This window comes from Apis cerana, linkage group LG14 (genome assembly GCF_029169275.1).
Source record: "Apis cerana isolate GH-2021 linkage group LG14, AcerK_1.0, whole genome shotgun sequence".
NCBI lineage: Eukaryota > Metazoa > Arthropoda > Insecta > Hymenoptera > Apidae > Apis > Apis cerana.
The window spans coordinates 831,570-856,711 of NC_083865.1; the positions used below are offsets into that span (position 1 = coordinate 831,570).

The 25,142-nt window shown below is 18.5% G+C and overlaps 1 protein-coding gene across 3 annotated transcripts in view; it reads left to right on the forward strand.

Moving 5' to 3' along the window:
- Positions 1–25,142, forward strand: part of LOC107992562 (KICSTOR complex protein SZT2) — a 99,153-nt gene that overhangs the window by 16,566 nt on the left and 57,445 nt on the right. For all 3 annotated transcript variants that reach the window (XM_062085157.1, XM_062085159.1, XM_062085158.1), the window contains one exon: positions 20,387–20,792. In XM_062085157.1, the coding sequence (XP_061941141.1) occupies positions 20,387–20,792 (406 nt within the window). The remainder of the gene's footprint in view (positions 1–20,386; positions 20,793–25,142) is intronic.

A 25,142-nucleotide genomic window follows, 5' to 3' on the forward strand; every position in this document is an offset into this window, starting at 1 on the left:
CATATTCCTATTATTATATATTATTAAATATACAATATCTAAAGAAGATTTTAATATCTTCTTTCTAAGTATGTATAATAAATTCATCAACTTCATTAGTATGAAGTAATTGACACAAAAACACAAAAAACGATTTTTGAGGTTTAACAATTATAAATTCAAAAGCATTCACAAAGTTTATTAATAATCTAAAATATATAAATATACAATCTAATAATAAAATAATAAAATATTAGATTTATTAGATTTCTTCATTATCAAAAGTCCCTCATCTTATTATATATAAGTATATTCTAATATTGATCTTTTGTTTGATTATTCACTAATTATTGTGATCTTAAATATATCAATAAGTTGAAAAATGATTATGATAGATCACAAAATATATAATATAATAAATATATATATATATATATATATATATATATATATATATATATATTTATATATATTATATATTATATATTATATATAATTATATAAATATATTATATATTTATATATATTTATATATATATATATATATATAATAAAAATAATAAATATATAAACTAGATCTTGTTCTGTCAAATTATTATTATTAATACTTATTGCTCTATTAATACTTTCCACTAAAAATGACATAGAGGAAGCAGTGCAATATTTCTTTTTCAAATCATAGAAATAACCAAATCCGCGATTCCTACAGCAATTCAGTATATTTGTGCTAATTATCCAGAATTCATTATAGAATAAATTGTTGAAAAGAACATTAAGAAAAACATGGCAAAACACTAAATCTCCTAATAACAAAAGATTATTGATTATTGAATATAGAACAATCAGGAAACTCACTTAATTATTAGCAGCACATAAAAATGAATTTTTCAGTGAATATTTGAACATTCTAACATCCTCACTAAACCGACTAATATCTTTGGGAAGGCAGTTAAAAGGATGATAAAATTACAAATAAAGAATCCGTTTATTTATAATCAGCAGAGATACTGGATTAGAAGTTCTCAAGAAGAGACAGATGCATTCAGCATTTTTTTTTTATTAAAGTATTTAAATTCACTTTCTCTTTTAAATTCTCAAGAAATAAAATTTAAAATTTAAGAGTATTTATAAGTTCCTTACATTTTCTTCATCTGTCAAACCATTTGATGAAATTAATGATAAATTAAGAAGAAAGCTTCTGGTTATGACAGACAAGATAATCAAAATGCTTCTTAAGAAAAGTATCATATTATATGAAAAAAATAATTTCAAATAAAATGAGCAATGTTTAAGATAAAAGTGAAAAAGCTGTACTAGAAAACATTCTAAATTAAACTAAAAAACAGACTATGATATATAAGATTGTTCTAAAATATGTTTGGATTTATGGAATTCAATGAGACTAACAACATTGAATATTAAAATCTTACAAAAATTTCAATGAAAAATTCTTCATAATGTAATATATATATAATATATATAATATTCTATAATATGTTTCTAATGACATAATACATAATGATACTATAATTTAATACTATCATTAAACAAAAAATATCAAACTATATAGCATAGTACTAACAAATGCTACATACTACAATTATTACATATTATAAAACTACTATTAGCGTTTACAATATATCTTTTTATATATCTTTTAATTTAATCAACAAATACAGTAAGAAATTTATAATAATATTAAATTTATAATAATATTATTACAATAATTATAATGTTTACTTAATTACAAGCTATATGAATACAATTAATGTAACGAACTATAAATTATTTCACGGAATTTTTGGAATAGTGGAACATTTTTTTATAATTATTATATTATATTATATTATATTTGAAAAAAAATAATATAATAACAATTATAAAAATATATCACAAATGAAATATTCTCTAAATTACATAAATTTTTTAATGTATTGAATTACATTTTGTTTTTCAAATTATCTTAATTCTCTTTCTGATATTATAAATGAAGACATATTTTTATCATTATTTTCATTATAATCATCTTTTTATTCGCTCTAAGAATTTATTTTTTTTTAAATATCTTTTCGAATTTTTTTTATTCGTTATTTTTGTTATCTTCATATGTTTTTTTATATTCTTTTTTTAATAAAGAAGATTATATTATGATTATAGTATATATGTATAATTGTTTTTCCAGACATTTTTAATATTTTTTTCTGTTTTTTTTATTTATTTTTATTTATGATTCATATATCATTCAATGAATACCATTCATATACCATTCATACATTACATTGTGAATACATTACATTAAGAATAGTCGAAACTTTATTTTTATAATATTTTTCAAAAATTTTGAAATTTATAAATAATTAAAGGTATTCATTTTTAAATGTATTTATAAATAAATCTAACTTTAATATATTCTATTGTTCCATATCTTTTTACGAATTCTTTTATTGTTTTTTTTCCATTAATTTTTGGAGATCTTGGAAATTTCTTCACTGCATCTTTATAGACACAAATATTTTGTCATATCATATCATATAGACACTTCGAAGATATATATCATAATGACTTTTAAATTCTAATAACTAATCCTCGCTCACTTTTAAATATGAACATGAATTTATGAATTTAAATATGAAATTTTATCTATTTCTCAATAGTTTTGTTTAATAGCAAAACAGATATAAAATATTAAATCTTTAATAAATATTAATTAATATTATAATAAATTTCTTTTCTCTAAACTATATCAGTAAGTGTTTCAATTTTTTGTATAAAAGTTTTTTTATTCTTTGTCTTTTATTATTATCTGTATATTTTATAATTGTACAGCGTTTTGTCTTATTTTAAACCGTTAAATTATTTTACTTCAATTATACAATTCAATATACATTTCATTACAATTGACGAAAATATAATTAAAGATATTCGAGTACGGAAATATAATAACAAAAATATTAATGAAATTATTTATTGACAATGCTTTTCAATCACTCTTTATGAATATTTTTAATTTTACGTTTCCTTAACGCTTTTTGCGACTCCATTGTTTGTAAAAGAAAAAAGGGGAAAGAATATTTTTGATTTTGTGCTTTACGATTAATTTAATATAAAAATCAATTGATCGATTCTTCGCGATATATGATCTGCGATATATGATTATTGTTCGATATAGATTCTTTAGGAATAGTCTAAATATATCTGAATAATTTGTTAGTTGAGATTATTTTATTTTTTAAGTTGTTGCCGAAAAGACCTAAGTCTTTATTCTGAAATTTCTAGTTTTGCAAAAGGTATTGATATAATATTTATATCGTTAAAAGAATTTCATGTTTGATTTATAAAATCAACAAGTAATCCTATTTTTTGTTTATAGTTTTTGAATTTATATTTATTTTCATTTTTGATATGTTTACCAATTTTTTAAAGAATATATTATATGAAACATACAAATATAAACGTAATAAAAATACAATAAAAACATAAGACATAATAAAAATATAAAACATTGAATTCATATATACAATGTATATTGAAATGACAAAAGAATAATAGGATTAATAATAAAAGACTAATAATAAAAGATTATCCTTGTTCGTTGATATTGCATTATATATTCAACAAAGTATTGCAGATTTAATATTCGTTGCGACTATTATAATAATACAATATATATAAACTATCTGGTTTAAATGTTTTGCATTATTTTATGTGGATAGCTTATTTTTTGCAGTATAATTATCTTTTGAAACTATGGATACGATTTATGACTAATTGCTGCAGTGTTCAAATCTCAAAGAATGATACGAAAACTATGTTATAGATCACAATATTTAATTTATTTATACACATATAAATTTTATGAGAATTGCATTAAATAATTTATCAAATAAAAATTAAACTGTTGAGATGTAATATATATGTATCTGTACATTATATCTGTACATCAATATTAAAACGGAATCGAACTATTAAAGAAAAGAAATTCCTCAATCGTGAGACTGGTTACTAGTCTAATTTAATATCTTAAATATGTATCCTTGTCAATTTTCGTCAAAACATTGAACATTTTTTAAAATTTGATAACAAGATAGTTTAAGTACGCATGATGAGATAAACATTCGCATTTAATGCAATGCATATTTAAAATATTTATATGATTATTTATTTATTATATGATATTATATTTATTATATGATTATTATATGATATGGTTTAATAATTTGTATTTTAAAAAATTTGAATATTTCTATTTCAAAGTAACATTTTTATTTAATAACGCGTACATTAACCGATATTGTATGATTATTTTAATTCCTTTTTCAATTAAAATAAATTGGACAACATAATATTCTTATACATCGTGTTATATATCTTATATATCTTAAAATGTTACTATCTTATATACCTTATATATCTTAAAAACGAATTTTGCAAAATTGCTTATGTTTTGATAAATGGCTACTAAAAAAACATTTAATTTTCCAAAATTTTAATAATTGTTTTTAATAAAGTTTTTGATGATATTTCGCGTTTTATTGATAAAGAAGATAATTGAATCGGATATGATCCAATTTAGAACGGTTTTTTGTAATGCTTTTGTAAAGAAAGATATAATAAACTATAAAATATTTTTAAGTTTAATAATGCATCGATACTTATTATTTGTTTCATATTTTGGAATGGTTAATGGCGAAATTTGGAATTTATAAAAAAGTTCTAATTATTAGATATGTTGAAATTTGCAAAATTACATAATGTTAAATTATAAATTTAAAATGGTTTGATTTAATATTATTGTTTTTATTATATTGATACGTGGATAAATTTGTGGATAAATCTAAATCTGATAAAAATCATCTGGAAAAATATCGATCTTCCATATTCGTAAATTTTTTTGTGATAATAATCTTTCCATGATAAGATTGATTTGAGATGTTGAATCTGAATTGAGCAAATATCTGCATAATTATTTGATTATCATCAATTAAAATGTGCACTATCAAGCAAAAACTTTGTTAACATGTTTGCTTATATACTAAGTACAAGTATCATTTTAATTTTTTGAAATTAATGAATAATATATTTGCCAATAGATGCTACTTATTTGTATTGTGTTGCATAATAGAATTATATTTATTATGATACTTTCTACATTTGCTGAAAGAACAATTGCTATAATCATGTTCACATAATATATAATTTAAAAGTTTAGATTATATTTCATTCTTAATAATTTGATAATTTTAAAAATCTATCATATGCTTGAATGTAATGGTTATTTTTGCAAAATAACTTTTGATTGGGTTATTATGTAAATTCGATTTAATCGATTGATATGTCTTTTCCTGTTTTTAGTGATTAATAAAATTTGATTGTAATTAATCATTTTCATATAAATTTGTAGTAATTATTGCATTGTCACAAGCAAATTTTAATAAAAAATTTAATAGCTCCATTAGAATGGACTCATCGTTCAAATTTCTACGAGAATTATCTCACTACATAAATTTATTTAATTTTGGTATGATAATGTAAGTTACAATTTTATTCTACGAATCGTACTAATAATTTTAGAATTTTTAATATAGTGATATGATTTTCAATAATTGTGATCAATCAAAGTTATCGAAATTCATTCGATACCGTCGATAAATTAAACAATACATTTAGATTCAGACGAATGACTTTTCACGATTCATTACTAGCAAAAATTATATGAAAAAATTATATTATAGTTTCTTATGATATTGAAACAATTTAAGCAAAATTGCTATTTTAAGACAATTTATAATATATTTATAATATATAATATATTTTTGTTTTTTTATTTTTTTTCCAACTTGTTTTAATTTAGAATTTACGGATTTTTTTTGCAATAAAAGATTGTTCTAATTATTTTTTTAATTTTTAAATCGTAGATTTCTTGTACTTTAATTTATTTTTTGAGTTCTCATTACTAGTTAATATCTTAAGAATATAAATATTATTTAATTATAATAGTCTTAAATTTAAAAAAATTTTTTTTATAGTTTTAATTAAAAAAGAAAAAAAATCATTTTTAAAATAATTTCAATATTAGAAAAATAAACGAATTACTTTGTTTATTTACTTCGTAAAAAAATTTATTATTAATTAATTTATTTCACTAATTGATTTTTAATGAAGTGATAATTTTGAATTCTATAAAAGACGTATGCGATTTATATTAAATGATTATTGACATAATATTGAGATGTAATACTTATATCTATAAGATATAATATAATATCTAGATGTAATATCTATAATTATAATTATTAAGATATCATATAATAAAGTCGTTGACTTTACTTTACTGAAACAATTTCTTCGAAAACTAGTATTGTGCTATTGGATTATTTTATCATTTTTGATCAATGATTACAATAATTTAATTAATAATAATTACAATAATTTCACAATAATGTTTTCATAATTTTCTCATAAAGATGATTTCTCCCAGGAGAAAAAAAAAAGGATTCGTTTTTTCCAAATTTTTTCAAATTTTGCCTTGTTTTAAGTAATTTTTTTCAAACAGTTTTATTTTTTAAGTGAATATTTTCTTCATTCCGTTTATAAGATCATTAATATGAAAGGAATCATTCCAAGGCTTCATTGAATCTTGAATAATCAAAATTCAAAAATTTTTTTCTTTTTATTTTATGTAGAATATTTTTAATTATAAATATTCAAAAAATTTATTGCAATTTATAAATATATAATAACTAGTAGAATATTAAAAATTAAATGAAAATGCAACATTTTTCATATTACAAAAATATTCTGATATTTAAAAAATTTATAAATATATAAATTTATAAATATATAATAAAATAATTGAGATAGCAATTTTTTATAAAAATTAACTATTGATTTTAATATCCTTTTATTGTTAGTTCTGTTTTTAAGTAGTTTATGATATTAAAAATTATTTTTTTATTATAATATATTTTATATTTTATTTCTATTTTAGACAAATATCACTTATTTTTAGTGTTTTTCACTTATTGGACATTTTAATAATTTAAATTTACAATATGTTTCAAAAATCTTATAAATTAAATATACATTAATTTTGAAAATTTTATTAGAACAATAGATTTTTCATTTTCATAAAAGTCAAAGTATTTCAGTTTATGTAAAATATTTAATTAATTTTAATCTTTTGTATTTTATTATTTAATATACAATATAATAGTCCCATTTAAAGAATATAAAGTTAAGTGCTTATATTTTTGCTTGTTATTGCACTTGATAAATAAATTTTTTTTTATTATAGAAAATATAATCAGAGGCATAGAAATAAACTTACAAACATATTTCAGAATATTTATATAAAATGTATAATTTTTATTTATATATATTTTTATTATATATATTTTATTATATAAAAATATAAAATAAAATTTATAAAATTTAATATTACTAATTATATATTTTTTTTATTGTTAGAGAATTTAATTTTTTTTTTAATAAATATGAGATAATGGAAAAAACAAAATTTAAAGATTTATATTTTCTTATATATGTATATGTATATATTTTCGTACAGAATATTAGAAAATTATATGTTACGAATATTATTTTTGGAATTTTCTACATGATTTCACATTTTTCAATTAATGAATATTAAAAAGTTAAAAAGAGTTTTCGTAAAATGATTTATCTAGTTTTAAGTAAAAAAAATTTTTTTTTCATTGTATCATATTGTATTTATTGTGAAGACAAAATTTATTAATAGAATTATAAATCGAATTTCAAGAAAAATAATACTAATATTTTATTATTTTTTAAATTTCTTTAAATTATTTATAATGTGTTTATATATACGAAGAAATTATTTTTTAATTCGCAAAATATATATTACAATATTATGAGATATAATAAAAAATTACTTCATAAGTTTAGATAAGATTTTAGATTGATACGAACTTACTAATAACAAAATTAATTTTTTAATTTAGCGTTGTTCAAGAATTAATATTATGATACGTTATTAAATCGTGGAGAAACTTTGCATCTATTGAAAAAAGATTATCGCTCTTTTTCATTCTTTATATTTATTATATTCATTATATCTATTAACATTTTTAATTTTCAATATATTGAATATATTTTCTGCTTTGCAATGTTAAAACAAAATTTACAAAAAAATCTTATTATTATAATAATATAATATCAATTTTCAAAATTATTTTTCTCGATATTTAATTAATAGTTAGTTACTATATTATACTCTAAAATAGATTAAAAAAATATAGTTATAAATAAAAAATACGGGAATAATATTGACATATCTGAAAAAAATAATAATTTAAATAATTGAAATTAAAATAATTCCAATAAAGCAAAAACAAAAAAATAAAATCACATTAGATTCATTAAGTTCTGAGTGAAGTGATTCGGATTTAGAAAATAGATAAAAATATTCGAAAACTATGTATGCTATATAATAAGAAGCAAAATTGAATATTGCAAAAAAAAGCAAAACTGAAAAATACAATAATTACATAATATTGAGTGGAAATAATTGGAAGAAAATAAAAAATGGTTTTTATTTGTACAAATCAATGGATCATTGAAGAAGCAATTAACACTAGAATGAATTTTCTTTTTATGTATTGTGAAATAATAAAATGATAAAGAAGAGATATTTAAAGTAAAAATTAAAAAAACAATTTTATTTTGTAATCACAATAAATCAATCCTAAGCTACCAACTAAGTGTGAAGTGAAGAAGATTCCAAGATTTATTATAAAAATAAAAATTATTTTTATTGTATAAATATTGGTTACAAAATGTGTAATTTCAATTATATATCAATTAATCAATTCAATTGTTTATAATTATAGTTCAGTTCAATGAGTGAGAATTTTTTATTGAAAAATATGATGAAAAAGATGAATAATTCGTAAAAATTTATATCTTTATAAAATTTAAGTGTTCATATACTACAACACTCGATGAAATTTGTATCAATAAATTATATATAATTCAGTACTTTTAAATTTAAAATATATTTATTTATGAAAATAGTTCTTCAAATATTAATCTTGAATCAATAATAAGATTTATCATCAATGATAGGATTTGTATAAATATACAAATAATTGAATGATTTATCAAAAATGTTTCATTATCAATGTGTGGAGTGGAATTATTAGAAATTATATTATTGACTTATTACATATATAATTAACATATATTTCTACGGATATGCACGTACATATATATATTATTTCTATGATGTGCATTTAAGCAAAAATCTAAATTATATCATAAAACATAGATTTGTTCTATGCAACTTGTAACTTTTTCAATCATTAGATTTGACACCATTGGATTTCTTTCTTATAAAATAGTAAAAAATATTATCTACAATTTTATTAACAATTTAAATCTCTTTGATAATTAAAATATTTGAATAATATTAGAATATTGGAATAATTTTTTATTACTTATAATCCAGAACAAATATTGATCAAAAATTGATCTATAATATATAATATATAACTGGAAAATTATATGGATTTTTATATTAAGGTATGCTATGTGAGAATGATAATGTATTGGTTATTTATAATGAAATCAAATATATATGAAAAAAATTCTATATTATTTCATTTATGAGAAATAAGAGTTATTTATTATAAAAAAACCATCATTATAATAAAAATGAAACGTTCTTTGAACAATAATCAATCATATTGATTTAAAATATGAATTAATATTATAATATTATTTTTCAAAAGAATGATTGATTTCTTTTGAACTTTGATTTTTTTAATATAAAGAATACGATAAAATTAAAAAAAATTTATTTTCGAGAAACTTTTCTAAAATAATTATATTAATCAAGCAATTGAAAATATGTATTCTATATAGCTATAATAATCAAAATATACAACTCACAACATTTTCATATAATCTTCATATAATATTAAATATATAATATTATATTATTGATTCATATTCAATCAAATCTTTTATAAAATTATTCTTCTTATTTTTTGTGTGATTTTAAATCAAAAATATTGTTATAAGTATGAATATAAATATAAAGAGTCATTTTATAAAATCATTTAAAAGAATTATCTGCAATTATGCTGAAATGTGAAAAATTAAATTAATTATTTATAGCAAAATCATTTAAAACTATATTGCTATATTGTTTTTATCATTGATTATCATATTATTAGTTTTTTAAAAAATACTTTTATTAACTTTGAAATATTAGTCGAAGGATTTTAAATAGTTTTTTATAGAGATATATATATTATATTATTGTATAATTGCATTGATATCGTTTTGATAATAATTTGATAATAAATAATAGATAATAATAAAACGATTCACAAATGAAATTTCATGAAGTTTTCGTTAAAATATTATCTTTCTTTTTATTGTTTTTATTTGTAATTTTTTGATATATAGATTATTCTAATTAATAAGTATATTCTGATTAATTATAACGTGTAAGTGTTTCATCAGCAAAACTATTTTTTTCTACTGCAGATTTTGAAATTACTGCAGATATGATCATTAGATCATCAGATAGGATCATTAAATCATTAAATAAAGTTTTGAATAATTGTACAAATAATTGTTTACGCATTAATTCCCGGAATTTTTTCCATAATAAAATAAAATTATAAAAATTAAAAATAAAATTAAAAATTAAAAAAAATATAAAAATAAAAGTTTGCAATATAATAATTACATTAAATTTTTTAAATTTATTATGATAATTTAAAAACAATTACATTATAATTTTTTTAAAATTAATAGTAGATTTTTTTATTCTGGCCAATAGCGATTAAAATTTATAATGGAATTTTTAATTCGAAAAAATTTTAATGATGGAATTAAATTCAATACTTATTTTAGAAAATCTAATCAAATCCAATATCCATTTTATTTGTTTGAATATTACTTAAAACATAATTCAATGTATTTGCGAATTATTCAAATTCCATAAATTAGATTCGATCATTTTATTTTCGAAATATAAATATAAATATAATATTATAATATTATAAACTTATAATAGAATAATTATAAGTTTTAAAATTCTATATTCAAATATTTAGATACCAGAATAAATTAACTTTATTATATTAAAAATATAATTAAAAATTTCAATATATTAAAAATAATAAAATCTTAGGAAAATCAGAAATATTACTATATATATACTATATATTACTTTTTAGGAAATAATTTTAGTAAATTTATATAAAAGTTAAGAGTGTTTCATTACGCTCTTAATAATTCAATTTCAACTTAATGCTGAATCTTGCTAAAATAATGGTCGCCTACTGATGCGATTAAATGTTGTTGATGTTTGTTTGAAAATAATATTGATGATTGATCTTGTTTTCGTTGAATTTATTGGTTGAATTTATTCTGTCTTCTTGTTGCTTTTTCAGTTTGCTCGTCTCATCAATATTCTTGATTAATGATTTTTGTCTTTTTGGAAAACTAATCAAAGGGCGTTTCTTCCGCATTGCCGAATGTTTATCCGTTGATGGAAGGAATAAGATGATATCTGGAATGAAATCTGAAAGATTTCGAGATTTCTGGATAAAGACCGCGGTTAAAAAGACTCACAAATTGTCTCCGAATTACCTTTCAGAAATCTTGATTCATAACATATCTGCGAATATTGAGAAAAAAAACTCTTGAGATATTTAGTTTATCACTTAAATTTTTCTAAAAATTCATTTTCAGTGAAAAGTAGTCTCGTACGTTCATATTATAAATCAATCTTTATATGTTAAGGTTCTAAGATCAAATTCGAATATGTTAATATGCTTTTACACAATATTATGAATAATAAACAATTTTTTTAAGTTTTATTTTAATTTTTATATTTATAATTATTTTCAAATAATATTTTATTTATAATATTTATTTTTATTTTCTACTTCTTATTTTATTTATAATATTTCTTGCTTTAGAAAATACTTTTTCCAAAGATTTAAAAATTTTGAATATTTATTAAAATTTTTATATAATATTTAATGATGTTAGTAATAAATAATAAAGAATTTTTTTTACAATATAAATATATCAATATTAAATGATTTTCTATTTCAATAGAAACTTACAGATAAATTAAAAATATTCATATATTTCAAAAATTTCAAATATTCATTGTAGTTATAACTTCATTATTAAAAGAAACAATTAAAGAGATATCTTGGTTTTCTGATTTTTATATAATAATATTGTAATATTGTAATTTTATATAATATTGTAATTTTATATAATATTGTAATATTAAATATATTTATGAATGTATTATTATTATAAATATGATTCCTTGAATCAGTGCTCTTTATGATATATATATATATATATATAGATTATATATATTATATATATAGATATATATATATATATATATATATATATATATATATATATATATATTATATATATATTAGAAAAGAAATTAATCTTAAATCAAAAATTTAATAATATATTATTAATAATAATTATTACATAAAAATGATTATTTTCAATAGTATTTATATAGTTGTATAGTTATATGGTAATAACAAATGGAAAGAAAGTAATTTAATATTAAATTTTTTTATATGAAGGTTTATTTTCAAGGAAATCAATGATATATTATCAATTATAAATTATATATTATGTAGATATATATATAGATATATACATATATATATTAGAAAAAGAAATTAATCTTAAATCGAAAATTTAATAATATATTATTAATAATAATTATTACATAAAAATGATTATTTTCAGTAGTATTTATATAGTTGTATAGTTATATGGTAATAACAAATGGAAAGAAAGTAATTTAATATTAAATTTTTTTATATGAAGGTTTATTTTCAAGGAAATCAATTTTAAATATTTGTCGAATATATATGCATTTGATTATATTTCGATTTGAAATATCTCACTGTAGCTTACTCAATTTAGATTTATATTTGATAATTAAGAATAGGCAATAAAATATAATATTAATTTACAATATATTTTATTATCATTATAGAATTGTTATTATTATCATTATAGAATTATATTATTAAAATTATGTTAATTATTTTGTCGAAATACACAATTTGTGTTCTATGAGATAGATTGTATTCTATTATCTTACATTATTAATGAATAATTAAGCTATTGATCCATAGTCAATTTAATTTTGACATTTTTATATAAAAAAAATTTCTCATAACTAAAATGCTAATGCTCGGATTTGTTAGAAAATTAAATTTCTATTCATTGGAATCTAATAATTCTGATAATATTTTAATTTAATAAATCTAAACATTGATTTCACATTTCTCATAAAAAAATAAGATGCAATAATTTGTCTAATTATTTCTAATAAATAAATATATAGAGATAAATAATCAATAAATAGTTTCTATATGATAAATAACTGAAAATTAGAATTTCTCGAACAAAATAGGAATATATTAAAAATAAAACAATAAAATATTAAAAGTATAAAGATATAAAAATGTAAAAAATAAAATACAAAGTTTAAAAATTTTGTTTTTATAGTGTTGTAATAATGTAATACTAGCAAAATTATTATCGTTCAATTCATTATTCGTAATCCGAAATATTTTTTTCTTATTGAAGAGGAATCAATCAATTATTCTATAAATGATGTCAATATACTATCACTCATCTAATTAGAAAACAGCATAGGAAATTTCTTCACACTTCGATCGAATGTCATTATTGATTGTTCTCACAGTAATATGAATAATAAAAATCAAAATTAGAATAAATTTGTACAAGACCATTTCATTAATAATAATATCTTTCCTTAGACGATTGTATAATATTGAATGAAATCCGTTTGTTCACATGTTATAGTAAATAATTTTATTTAAATATTCTCAATGCTAGCATATTCAAAAATTGTTTCAATTTCTGGATGTCAATTTGAATAATCGATTTGTTAAAATATTTTTAAAATTTTGTTCGAACAAATCCATAAATGCATCATCAATAACGAAATAGTAATAATTAGTATAAAAACAATCATTGCGATCTGATAAAAATGAGTGGATGGGATTTGAGTTATTAATATATTAAAAGTTTCATAAATGAAAAAAGTACTTAGTATCTAGAGTTCATTTAAGATGATATTTGAATAATTTTACAATTGTCTTCCAAATTTTTCCAAAATAAATTGTGATAATATAAAATCCATTCGATAAATATTTTCGTAAGAAATTCTATGATTTTATTATTATTTATGCTCGTTTGATTACAGAAGTTTATTTCCCTAATTTATTGTTTGCTGTTACAAATTTTATACATATTGTTATATTATAAATTTCTATAAAATTTATAATACATACTAAGATCAGCAATAAAAGCTTTACTGAAATTGTGAGCGTGTTTTAAATGAATGATATTGACGTGTAAACATACGAAAATTGCATATATTTTAATCTTAGTTATATATATATATATATATATATATATATAATATATAATATATAATATATAATAGCAATATTCTTTCATTATTATAACTTGCAATAAGTTATCCATAATTGACACAATTGATTATAGGCGATCAAATTCTACACGCTATTTTTTCTTCCATATTTAGTTGCGATAAATTTCTTGCTTTTAAGGCATATTAGCTTGAATACGATCCCAGAATTAATTAATTTTTTTAATGATGTTCGTCCGTAATAATAAACAATAATTATTGTATGAGATTTTAAAAAATTATTTGATATATTTTTTATGCGATTATTGTTTTAATCAGTTATCAATTCATAATAGATTTAGAAGTTATTGATAGGTTTAGAAGTTTATTTTTGATTTAGATGGGTTTATTTTTATTGTATTTTGAAAACTCTATTCAAAAATAAAAACATTGCGATAATTTGATAAATTAATATTGTATGCATGAGATCTCTCGCTGTGACATCTTTATACTTCGGTGTTTTTTCACTGCAGAGCATTATAATTTTGATGAGTATTATCTTTTTTATATATTCTTATATACTATATCAATAATTGAAATAATTGTTAAATAAAATATTTAAATAAATTGTTTTTTTAAATTCTAGAATATTGTTCGTATAATGATCTAATTGATCGATTTATTAAAATTAAAAATATTTTTATATCGACTTAATAAAATATGATAATTAAAAATATAAAAATATGATAATAAAAAATGATAAATATTATAAATGATAAATGTAATATTATATAATATATAATATATAATAATACTTATTATATATATAGTTGTTAACTCCTTGTTTCTGGAGCTATGGAATATAATAATAAAATTAATTATTAGAAAGTTGTTATTAAGTTCGATTCAAGGCAAGATGTCAATGACGATTCATTATCATTAGAGTTCAAGGAATTGTGATTCTTGATGTTGTAACAATTCTTGCAGATTTGAAGTTCTTGTAGTTCTGATGTTATGATTCTGCTATTATAATTATCTTGTTGTTATAATTCTGTGTTTTTGTAATTCTAAAGATCTTGTGGTTTTGGCAAGCTTTTAAGAGTTCTCCCCCAGACTGCTATTCTCTGAAGCTTCCTCCATATTCGTGAACTTGCGAATCTTCAGTGGAGATATACAAATATCCAATAACACTCAGAATCAATCTCTTGATTGAGCGGCATCTCGGACGAAAGAAAGTTTCCGAAGACTACGTTACTGATAACTCCCAAAAAGTTGTTATTTTTTTTCAGACGCTAGAATGACGCCAATTACCATTGATACTCGTCTTAGGTAACAAGACTATATTGACTCTCTAACCATATCGAATTGTTTATTAAATATGTAAAACAAATAGTTAACAAATTTTCTCATAAAAAACGATATTGTCTTTGCAGCATCATTCTAAGCCATCTGTGTCTGGACCATCTGTTCAGTGTCTGAACAATAGTATATAATAATAAATATTTATAAAATAATAAATATATATATATATATATATATATATATATATATAATATTTATAAAAAATATTTATATATTTATTTATGATAAATTTATTTTTATATTGTATGTGTATATTACATAATATAATATTGCATAATAATTACAATTATATAATAATAAATAATTAATTTGCAGACACGTAAAAATACATAACTCTATATTCGATTATGCAGTTCTATTTGATTCGCCAATCTATTCAATTCATTAGAATTTATTAGTTGCTTGTAACTTACATTTAACTCAAGTTAATTTAATAAATAATAAATATATATTGTGAAAAAAATCTAATTTTCGAAATGCTTTCTATCTCATTCGTAATTCTAAATTGACTCTTCTATGTTTTGTTAAATTCTTTTTTTATCTTTTGATCTTTGTTTTGATTCGTTAATATAATTGAATCTGCATAATTACGTGATGTCATAATAAAAATCACAATACTACTATTATTCATTATAATAAAAATAATAAATAAATGTAGACAAAATCAATTCTTTTTTTAAATTTATAAATATAAATCTTTATAGAATGATAATGCTAAAAAATATCAAGACTCATCCTGATACAACAAAATCATTTATGAAATGTTACAATAATAAAAAATATTATTGATATATTAATTACTTTTAAGTATTAATATTCATTATATTGATTCAAAATTATTTCAGAAAATTTTAAGAGTTTAATAATAATTCTTATTGATACAGCATAAAATTTCATGATTACATAAATAATAAAAAAAAAACTAAAACTAACTAAAATTTTTCAAATTGATTTTTGATCTAAATCAATTAATCGGATCATGCGGTATAATTTCCTAAATTGACTAGTTATCTTTCACTTTTTGGAGCTAATCTGGTTCATCATGATATCAAATTAATGATTGAAAGAGTTCCTTTTGTAATAAACATTTTTTTAAAAATAATATTAGGATTTTTATTGATTACAAATAATGTTATATTATGATGTTGATTCTGTAATATATTTCTATTACAAAACATTTACAAAATATTTGTAATATATAGAGAAATGTTTAATTAATGTGGAACAATACTAGAATCTGTTCAGAAAATATAAAGAGAGATATTGATGTGAAGAGATTAGACTTTTGCGGATAATGAATTAAAAAATGCATTGTATAATTCTAATTGTGGAATTGTATATTGTTTTAAAGGCTATTTTTGATTTTGCTATCAGAAGTTCGATTTGTATATGTCAGTATATGTCAATAAATTGAAGATAAATAAAAGAAAAATAACCTCCCTAAGGTCATTTGTTTATATTACATTTCAGAATCTATGTAATGATTGAATTACAGTTGTCCGATAAAATGATATGTTATTTAATAATAATTGAACATAATACTAATTTTTCTTCTTTTCTTCTATGCTCATGAACAATGATTTGTCTAAGTTATTTTTTATGGATTATCTTTTGAAGAAAAATCTTAACACGTTAAGCGCAGCACTAGTTCTTGAGGATTGATAGTTAACTTTTGGTTTGGGCGATATTGGTCTGTGGTTGTGGTCAACCGACAGTATTAAGGTTAAAAAATAAATGTTGTAATTTTAATGGAATTTATTAAAACATTCTAAGTAAAGATATAATCTAGCTTTATATATATTATAAAAAGTGACACCTATTAATTTTTAGTTCTATTATGCTCATATTTTTACATTTATGTTATAGCATTTAGAACAATATCTTCGAATTTCATGCATATTTCTTCTTTCTTTTACAATTAATGAATATTCTTCTACCGGATTGGAATTTCTTTATCTAAATACTGTATTTAAGCGTATTTGTCAATTGTTTGCAAAATATCGTGATTTAAGATATAACATTTTTCCTGTTATATCTTAGAACATAAACAAAGCATTCATAATAGCGATATTTAAAAAAAACACTAATTTTCTATATCATTTTATTCTTTCTTAATAGACTACTAAATGCATTCATTTAGTCACAAAGATCAACAGCTGTTTTTTTTATAGTCAACAATCGTTTTTAATTTGCGACAAAATCAAAAATCTTTTTATATTTATCATTTAACTAAAATTTTTCTCTTTTTAGAAAAAATCAGAAAACCTCTTTTATTTTTTCATTTCAAAAATGTAATTCCATTATTCTTTAATAATAACTTTCTTGCGTTTCAATTTAATTATTCCTTCATTTGAGTTTCTTTATATGATTTATTCAAAAAATACTAATCAAATGCATATTTTTCTTTATTAGCTTATTCGCCAAATCGAATTAGTTATTTGTATATAATATATAGTTTTTATAAAACACATCTTTATACATTATAATACTTGATGATATTATATTTTCTTTTAAATATTATTTCTTTCAAATATTAATTCTAATATTCGTTCTTTCATTCGTGAAACTATAATATATAATGATAAAATTAATTTATTATATAAATTCCATTATATTACAAAGTTTTATTTTAAACGATAAAAAATAAGTTTATATGAAAGTTTACATTTATCATTGAATGAATTCATGAGATTCTATGAATTCTATTAGTTCAAGAATTCAAATGCATTTTAATAACTCAACAGTTCGAATTATTCAAGTTCAAAGTTCAAAGATTTAACGTTTTTTTAATTCAGAATATTTAATGGTTCAAAAGTTTAAAACGTTTTTTAATCCAGATTATTTAATAATTTAAAAATTTAAAATATTTTAATTTTTTTTTGAATTTTAAAAACATTTATATTCTTCAAAATCTTTTCTATGTTCATCTCATGAGATTGTAGGTTTTTGGTAGAGCACATAAATGATTAATGACATTGTGAAGCAGCTTCCTTTTGTACGACATTCTCAAAAGAAAATTGTTGGAATTAGAATTGAGGACTATACTAATCACAAAGTCCATTATTTCCAGGAAACTGATCTGCAAGTGTATTCGCGAACACTTATTGCTCACGAGATTTATAAACAACTTGAAATTGTGACATTGAAGAGACCCATTACTTTTATAAACACGCGTACGGCACTTATAACTACACAGTCTACTAATACAGTCTTTTCACTCTAATTCATCACGAAGAAAATATATCAATAATTACAAGCTTTTTTACACACACACACACACATCTCAAAAGAGCATTCGACATATTTATATGCATTTAACAATCCATCATTTATCATTACAATACTATTATTGCGAGCGCGAATAAAGTATAGTAAATTTTCTCGATGATTGATGTTGATTACCATTAATTTTAATATGGCTGGAAAATGTCTAAAATTCTAAGATTCATACTATGCCGAAATATTTTTAAAAAATATATAATTCCAAGAGTCTTCTAAATTTGTCTCTCAAATACAACACTCTTTTCGGTACAATATTACTTTGTATCATCTGTTCAATATTTTAAATGATATTATAAGTAAATTTAAGCTAGTTTTCATTTTCTCCATTATTAATACTTTATTTAATAAGTTTTTGTATAATATATTGAAATTTATGATTTTATATTGAAATAATTTGAAATTTTGTATAATATATTTTAAATCCATTTAATTTATTTTATTGTTTTTGATATTCTAAAAGATTAATATTGATTATTTATTATTAATTATTTATATTTATATCAAAGTTATATTTTGAAGTTATTCGTCATTTTTTTTTTTCACTTTATTTTCACATTATATTTATATCAAATATCTACTAAAAACATAAATATACAATATACAATAATATTCTTTATCTATAAATCATTTTAAATAATTTTTTCTAAAAGCTTCGATTGTTAAAAATATGTTCTAAAATACTGAATTATGAATATTGCAAAAGCAATCGAAATATATATATAAAACGAAAACTTTTTTGTTGATAAACATTAATGCATTACATTGAATTTGAAGTCTATTTTAATTTCTAGATAGTAAATACGTGTTAATAATTATTTCATTAATATCTTGTTTAAATATTGGATTTAAATCAATCATTAGGTTTAATATATTTTTATTAAAAATTTTATATTCTATCGATTTATAATACAAAAAATAGATCATTCCGTTTAAAAAATTAAGATCTTGATTTTTTTTCATTTTCATCCATAAAAAAAAAACATGTATTTTGAAAATTTCTTGAAAAATTATTTAAGTTCCATATGTTTCAATTTTTATTTAGTAATTATTTCAAATAACGAAGTTAACTGAGACATTTTGTATAATAAGAAAATTTAGAGGTGCTATAACTTTTTCTTACTATTTTTAATAAGTATTTATATTTATATATTATTTTTATATTATATTAGATATAGTTTGTTTATTTTAAAAATATCTAATATAATAATGATTAATTATTATTTATTTTCATCTAAATAATTAAAATAATTGATTAATAATTAAAATCAAAATCATATTATTTAAATATTAAATCTAATATTGTTACAGTTTACAATACCAGGAAGCAAAAGAATAATACAACCAGAAATTTATGTAACTATAATAGTTCATACGCCTTTTTTTATAAATCCTGCACAACAAGTTCTAATACAAGGTTGGCTAGTAACTGTGGACAATATTAAACAACTTACTAATTTCATAGAGAATCAACTTCATATATTAGAAGAAAAGGTGGCTGGTGTTACTTCTGTAGCCATTCAACAATTGGAAAATATAAAAGCTGAAAGTGAACGTCTAGTCGGAGGACTTTTTGAAGAAAATAGTACTTGTTTGAATAAAAATAATAATATTTTTACTGCTAATACTTCAATAATTTCTCCAGAATCAAGTTTCATTAATATGTTAAGATACGGAATGTTAGCTCTTACTTTGCTACCAGAACATAGTTGCGCACGTAAGTATCTAACATAAATATATTTTTATATATTTTAACATATATTTAACATATATTAACATATATTTTATATTTTACACATACACATACATATATACAAACACACACGTACACGCACATGTACACAGAGAGAAAGTAAAGAAATATACTATAAATATAATGATAATAAATTAAATATTAAATATAACACAACTTATTGCAAATATAACATTTATATATTTATAAAATATTATAAGACTATGCTATTTTTAAATTCTTTCTATTTTTGAAAACAATAATATTAAAATTTATTATATTAATTAGATTAATATCAAAATTTACAAATTTATAAAAATTTGTTCGGTTTTTGTAATCCCAAAATTCAAATTTAAATTCAAACATTGTGATATTTTGAATTATGGGAGACACAAAATATTTATCTTTCTCTTTTATTTTTTCATCAAGAATTAAAATCTTAACAAATTTTGATTTTTAAAATTTTTTGAATTAATTTAAATTTTAAATTTGTAATTAACTAATAGTTCTTGATATATATTTTATATCTTTTTAATTTACAAAAAGTTGAATTTTTATATTTTATTTTCTTTTAAAATATAAATAATTATAAACATATCAATACAAATATGAAATCGTATCAATAAAAATAAATTTAAAACTCAATCAGATTATTATTAATTAAATAAAAATAATTTCGAATGTTTTTAATTAAATAAAAATAATTTTTAATATTAATATATTTCATAATTTTTAAATATTATATACTTATAAATTATAAATTAATATAAAGAATATAATTTAAATAATATATTAAGGTTTATATTTAATGTTTATTTTATAGTGTAGGTATTCATAATACTTATATAAATATTAATTAATATTAATTAAATATTTATGTTATTATTAATGTATATATTTTATCTTTATAAAATATATATTATCTTTATAAAATAAATAGTAGAAAAATGAAAATAAAAAATGAAACAAATAAGACAATTTTAAAAGATCATAATATTAATATTATTTAATTAATATTTGAAAGATATACAAATGTATCAGTTTTAAAAATTTTTCTTTTATTTTAAAATTTGTCTGTTTGATTATAATTCATTGAATTTATAAGTTTAAAATTGATTTTTTTAACAAAAAAGAAAATGTTTTATTTTTAACAAGATACTATTTTTCAAAATTATTGAAAAATTATATATATGTTGGAAATAATCTATATTTATTTCAATTAGCAAAAATTTTATTTATTGTAATCGTTTTGATTTCAATCGTTTTTATCCCTAGATACTAATAAACATTTTTGAATTAAATAATTCAAAATAATTTAATTAAATAATTTAATTAAATAATCAAATAATAAATCAATTAATTAATCAAAATTTAAAATTAAATAATATTGAATGATTTTATTATTATATAATTTTAATAATGAAGTTTTATAATTTTGATAATGAAAATAGAATTAACATTTTCTATAAAAATGTCAGATTTTTATAAAAAACATAAAGATGAAAAAATATAAATTTTAATTTTAATTTTAAAATTTGGAAAAAATTTCTAATTTTTTTAATTTTTCTTGATATATCTGTTAAATATTTACTTTTGGAAATGATTATTTTACAAAAATGGATACTTTATATATGAATATTATGAATGAATACTATATTGTTTATATTTCAAAACAAAAAGATCTCTAATAAGTATGTACAAAATATAATATACAAAATATTTGTTTCAATGTTAATTTAAAAATTTTTTAATATTTAATTTTTTAATTATTTAAATTATTGAATTAAATATATATTGAATGATTTTATTATTATATAATAAAATTTATAATATATATAATAAATATAAATAAAATTTCATTTATTGAAAAATAATATTTTCTTTAGTAATATAATGCGGAGATATTGACAAACAAAATTTCTCTAAAAAAAGTATTTAAAGATATTAAAATTGACAAAAATTAAAATTTTTTATTTTTTGCAGTTAGAGATATCTTGGGGATCATTTATTAATAATCATTTATTGTATTTTTCTACAAAATAAATAAAAACGAATCGATTCATATTAAATATTATAAAATTAAAATCTATTATTTTATTATAATGATATTAACTTATAAGTCAATTTTAGACGTATTATAACAAAAAAAAACTTATTTATAATAAAAAATTTTGTATCTTATCTTTTTCTAACATGAGATAGTGTGTGAGAAACAATTCATTGTATTGTAAGTATTATAAATCATTGAAAAATGTATGTTATGTAGTAATTTATTTGAATTTTCTATCTTTTTTATTTGAACAAATAATGCAATCATTTTCTTTCTCATTTTCTTTCTCTCACATTAATCCTGTTGTATATCTCAATTATATATATAAAAATACTCAAAGATTTAAAATAATGTATAAAATATATAGAATAATTTTTATTATAAATATTTCTACATAATATTCTACATAAAAGTTCATTTTTCTTATTATAATAGAATAAGATTAAAAGAATTTTATTATATTAATTTTTAGATTAATTATTTTTAGATTAATATTAATTAATAGAATAAGATTAAAGATTATAAGAAATTTGTGAAAAACATATTTTAATATTTATTATACTATTTATTTAATGTGTGTGTGTGTGTGTGTGTGTGTGTGTGTGTGTGTGTGTGTGTGTGTGTGTGTGTGTATAATTATATATATAAATTTAAATATTTTTTATGTATATTTTATTTTTATATAATATTTCTTACATTTCTTGTGCAAATTATTTAATTTATGCAATTTTTATAAATTATTGCATATTTTTTTAATATTTAATAATATATGATAAATATTTTCCTTTTTTTCTTGAATTCAATATAATAGGAATAATTTCTTTCTTTATATTAATATTCTGTAATTTTTATTAGATGTTATGTTATTAATAATACAATTTAATAATACAATTAATATAATAATATAATTAATAACAAATTTTTATTCTTAAGCATATATTTTTTATTATATTTTTTAAATTCGAGAAATAATCTCTTTTTTTAAAAATAATTTGATAATAGAATTTATTCATTAAGTGCTGATACATTATTTATATTCATAAATTATCATAAATTATGAGTTTATTATTTAAATCGCATTCGTAATGAAATAAAAATGTAATATTTCGTAGAATATTTTTTATAATGAATAAATAATATTGAATATGATTAATTTTTAAACTTATATTACAAAATTTCATTTATGTTTAAAAAATTAAACATATAAAAAAATTAACCAATAAAACCAATCCATGACAGAAACAAAAATGTATCAAAAAATGTAGTCAGTTTAATAGTTATTTATTATTTAGTTTGTTGTCTGAAAATGATATGATTTTTAAAAATTATTTTTTAACTGAGCAAAATCTTGAAAAATTTCAAATTGAATATTTTTTATTGTTTTTTTCTTTTGATTATATATCAATATAATAGTATATTATGTAAGAATTAAATATTATGTAAAAATTAATCATTTCTTTCATTATTTTAAACATTTTCGCAAAATTGTATTAATAAAAGCATTGATCCATATCATTCTTTATATTTGTAATATATAATAGAATTATTTGAAACTTATTGTTTAATAATATTTTTATTATGTAACATTTTTGTGATAAATTTCATTCTTCAATTTCATGCATGATTCTGAAGTGCTGATTATAACGATTTTTTGGCTTTCTATGTAAAAAATGTAAGATTATTTTGTCTATATAGTATTATCTTTTTTTTTATTAAAAACTTTTTTTATTAAAAAATTTTCCTGGAATTTTTTTTTGATTAATTTTGATTATATCAATAAATATTTTATTTTTAATAAATCTTCTATTACGAATATAATGTAATATTAATAAATATAGTTTTACTTCCTTGAAAATTTTTTTTAATAATTTTTTATACAAATATATAATGGATAATTTTAATACTTACTGGAAAATCATGTGATGAATGATATATTTAAATGTTGTGCTACAATAGGAAAATAATAAAGAAAAAAAAAAATTTAAACGGCTAGCGTATATCCTATTAGATTTATTTAGATTACAAACGATATTCGCGCTTTAAATTGAATGACAAATTGATCAACAAAAATTTCTTGATCAGATATGGAATTTGTGGAAATTTTAAATATATTTTAAATAAATTTAAATAATTATTGGTCTTTTGAGTACGATCTATATCTGAATAAATTCGCGATTTGACAAAAATATTAAAACCATAAATAATTTTAATTCATCAGTCTGATAGTTCAATGATTTATTTCGTGGCGATGAGCGAATTTTAAAAAAGAAAGAAAATCGATTAAT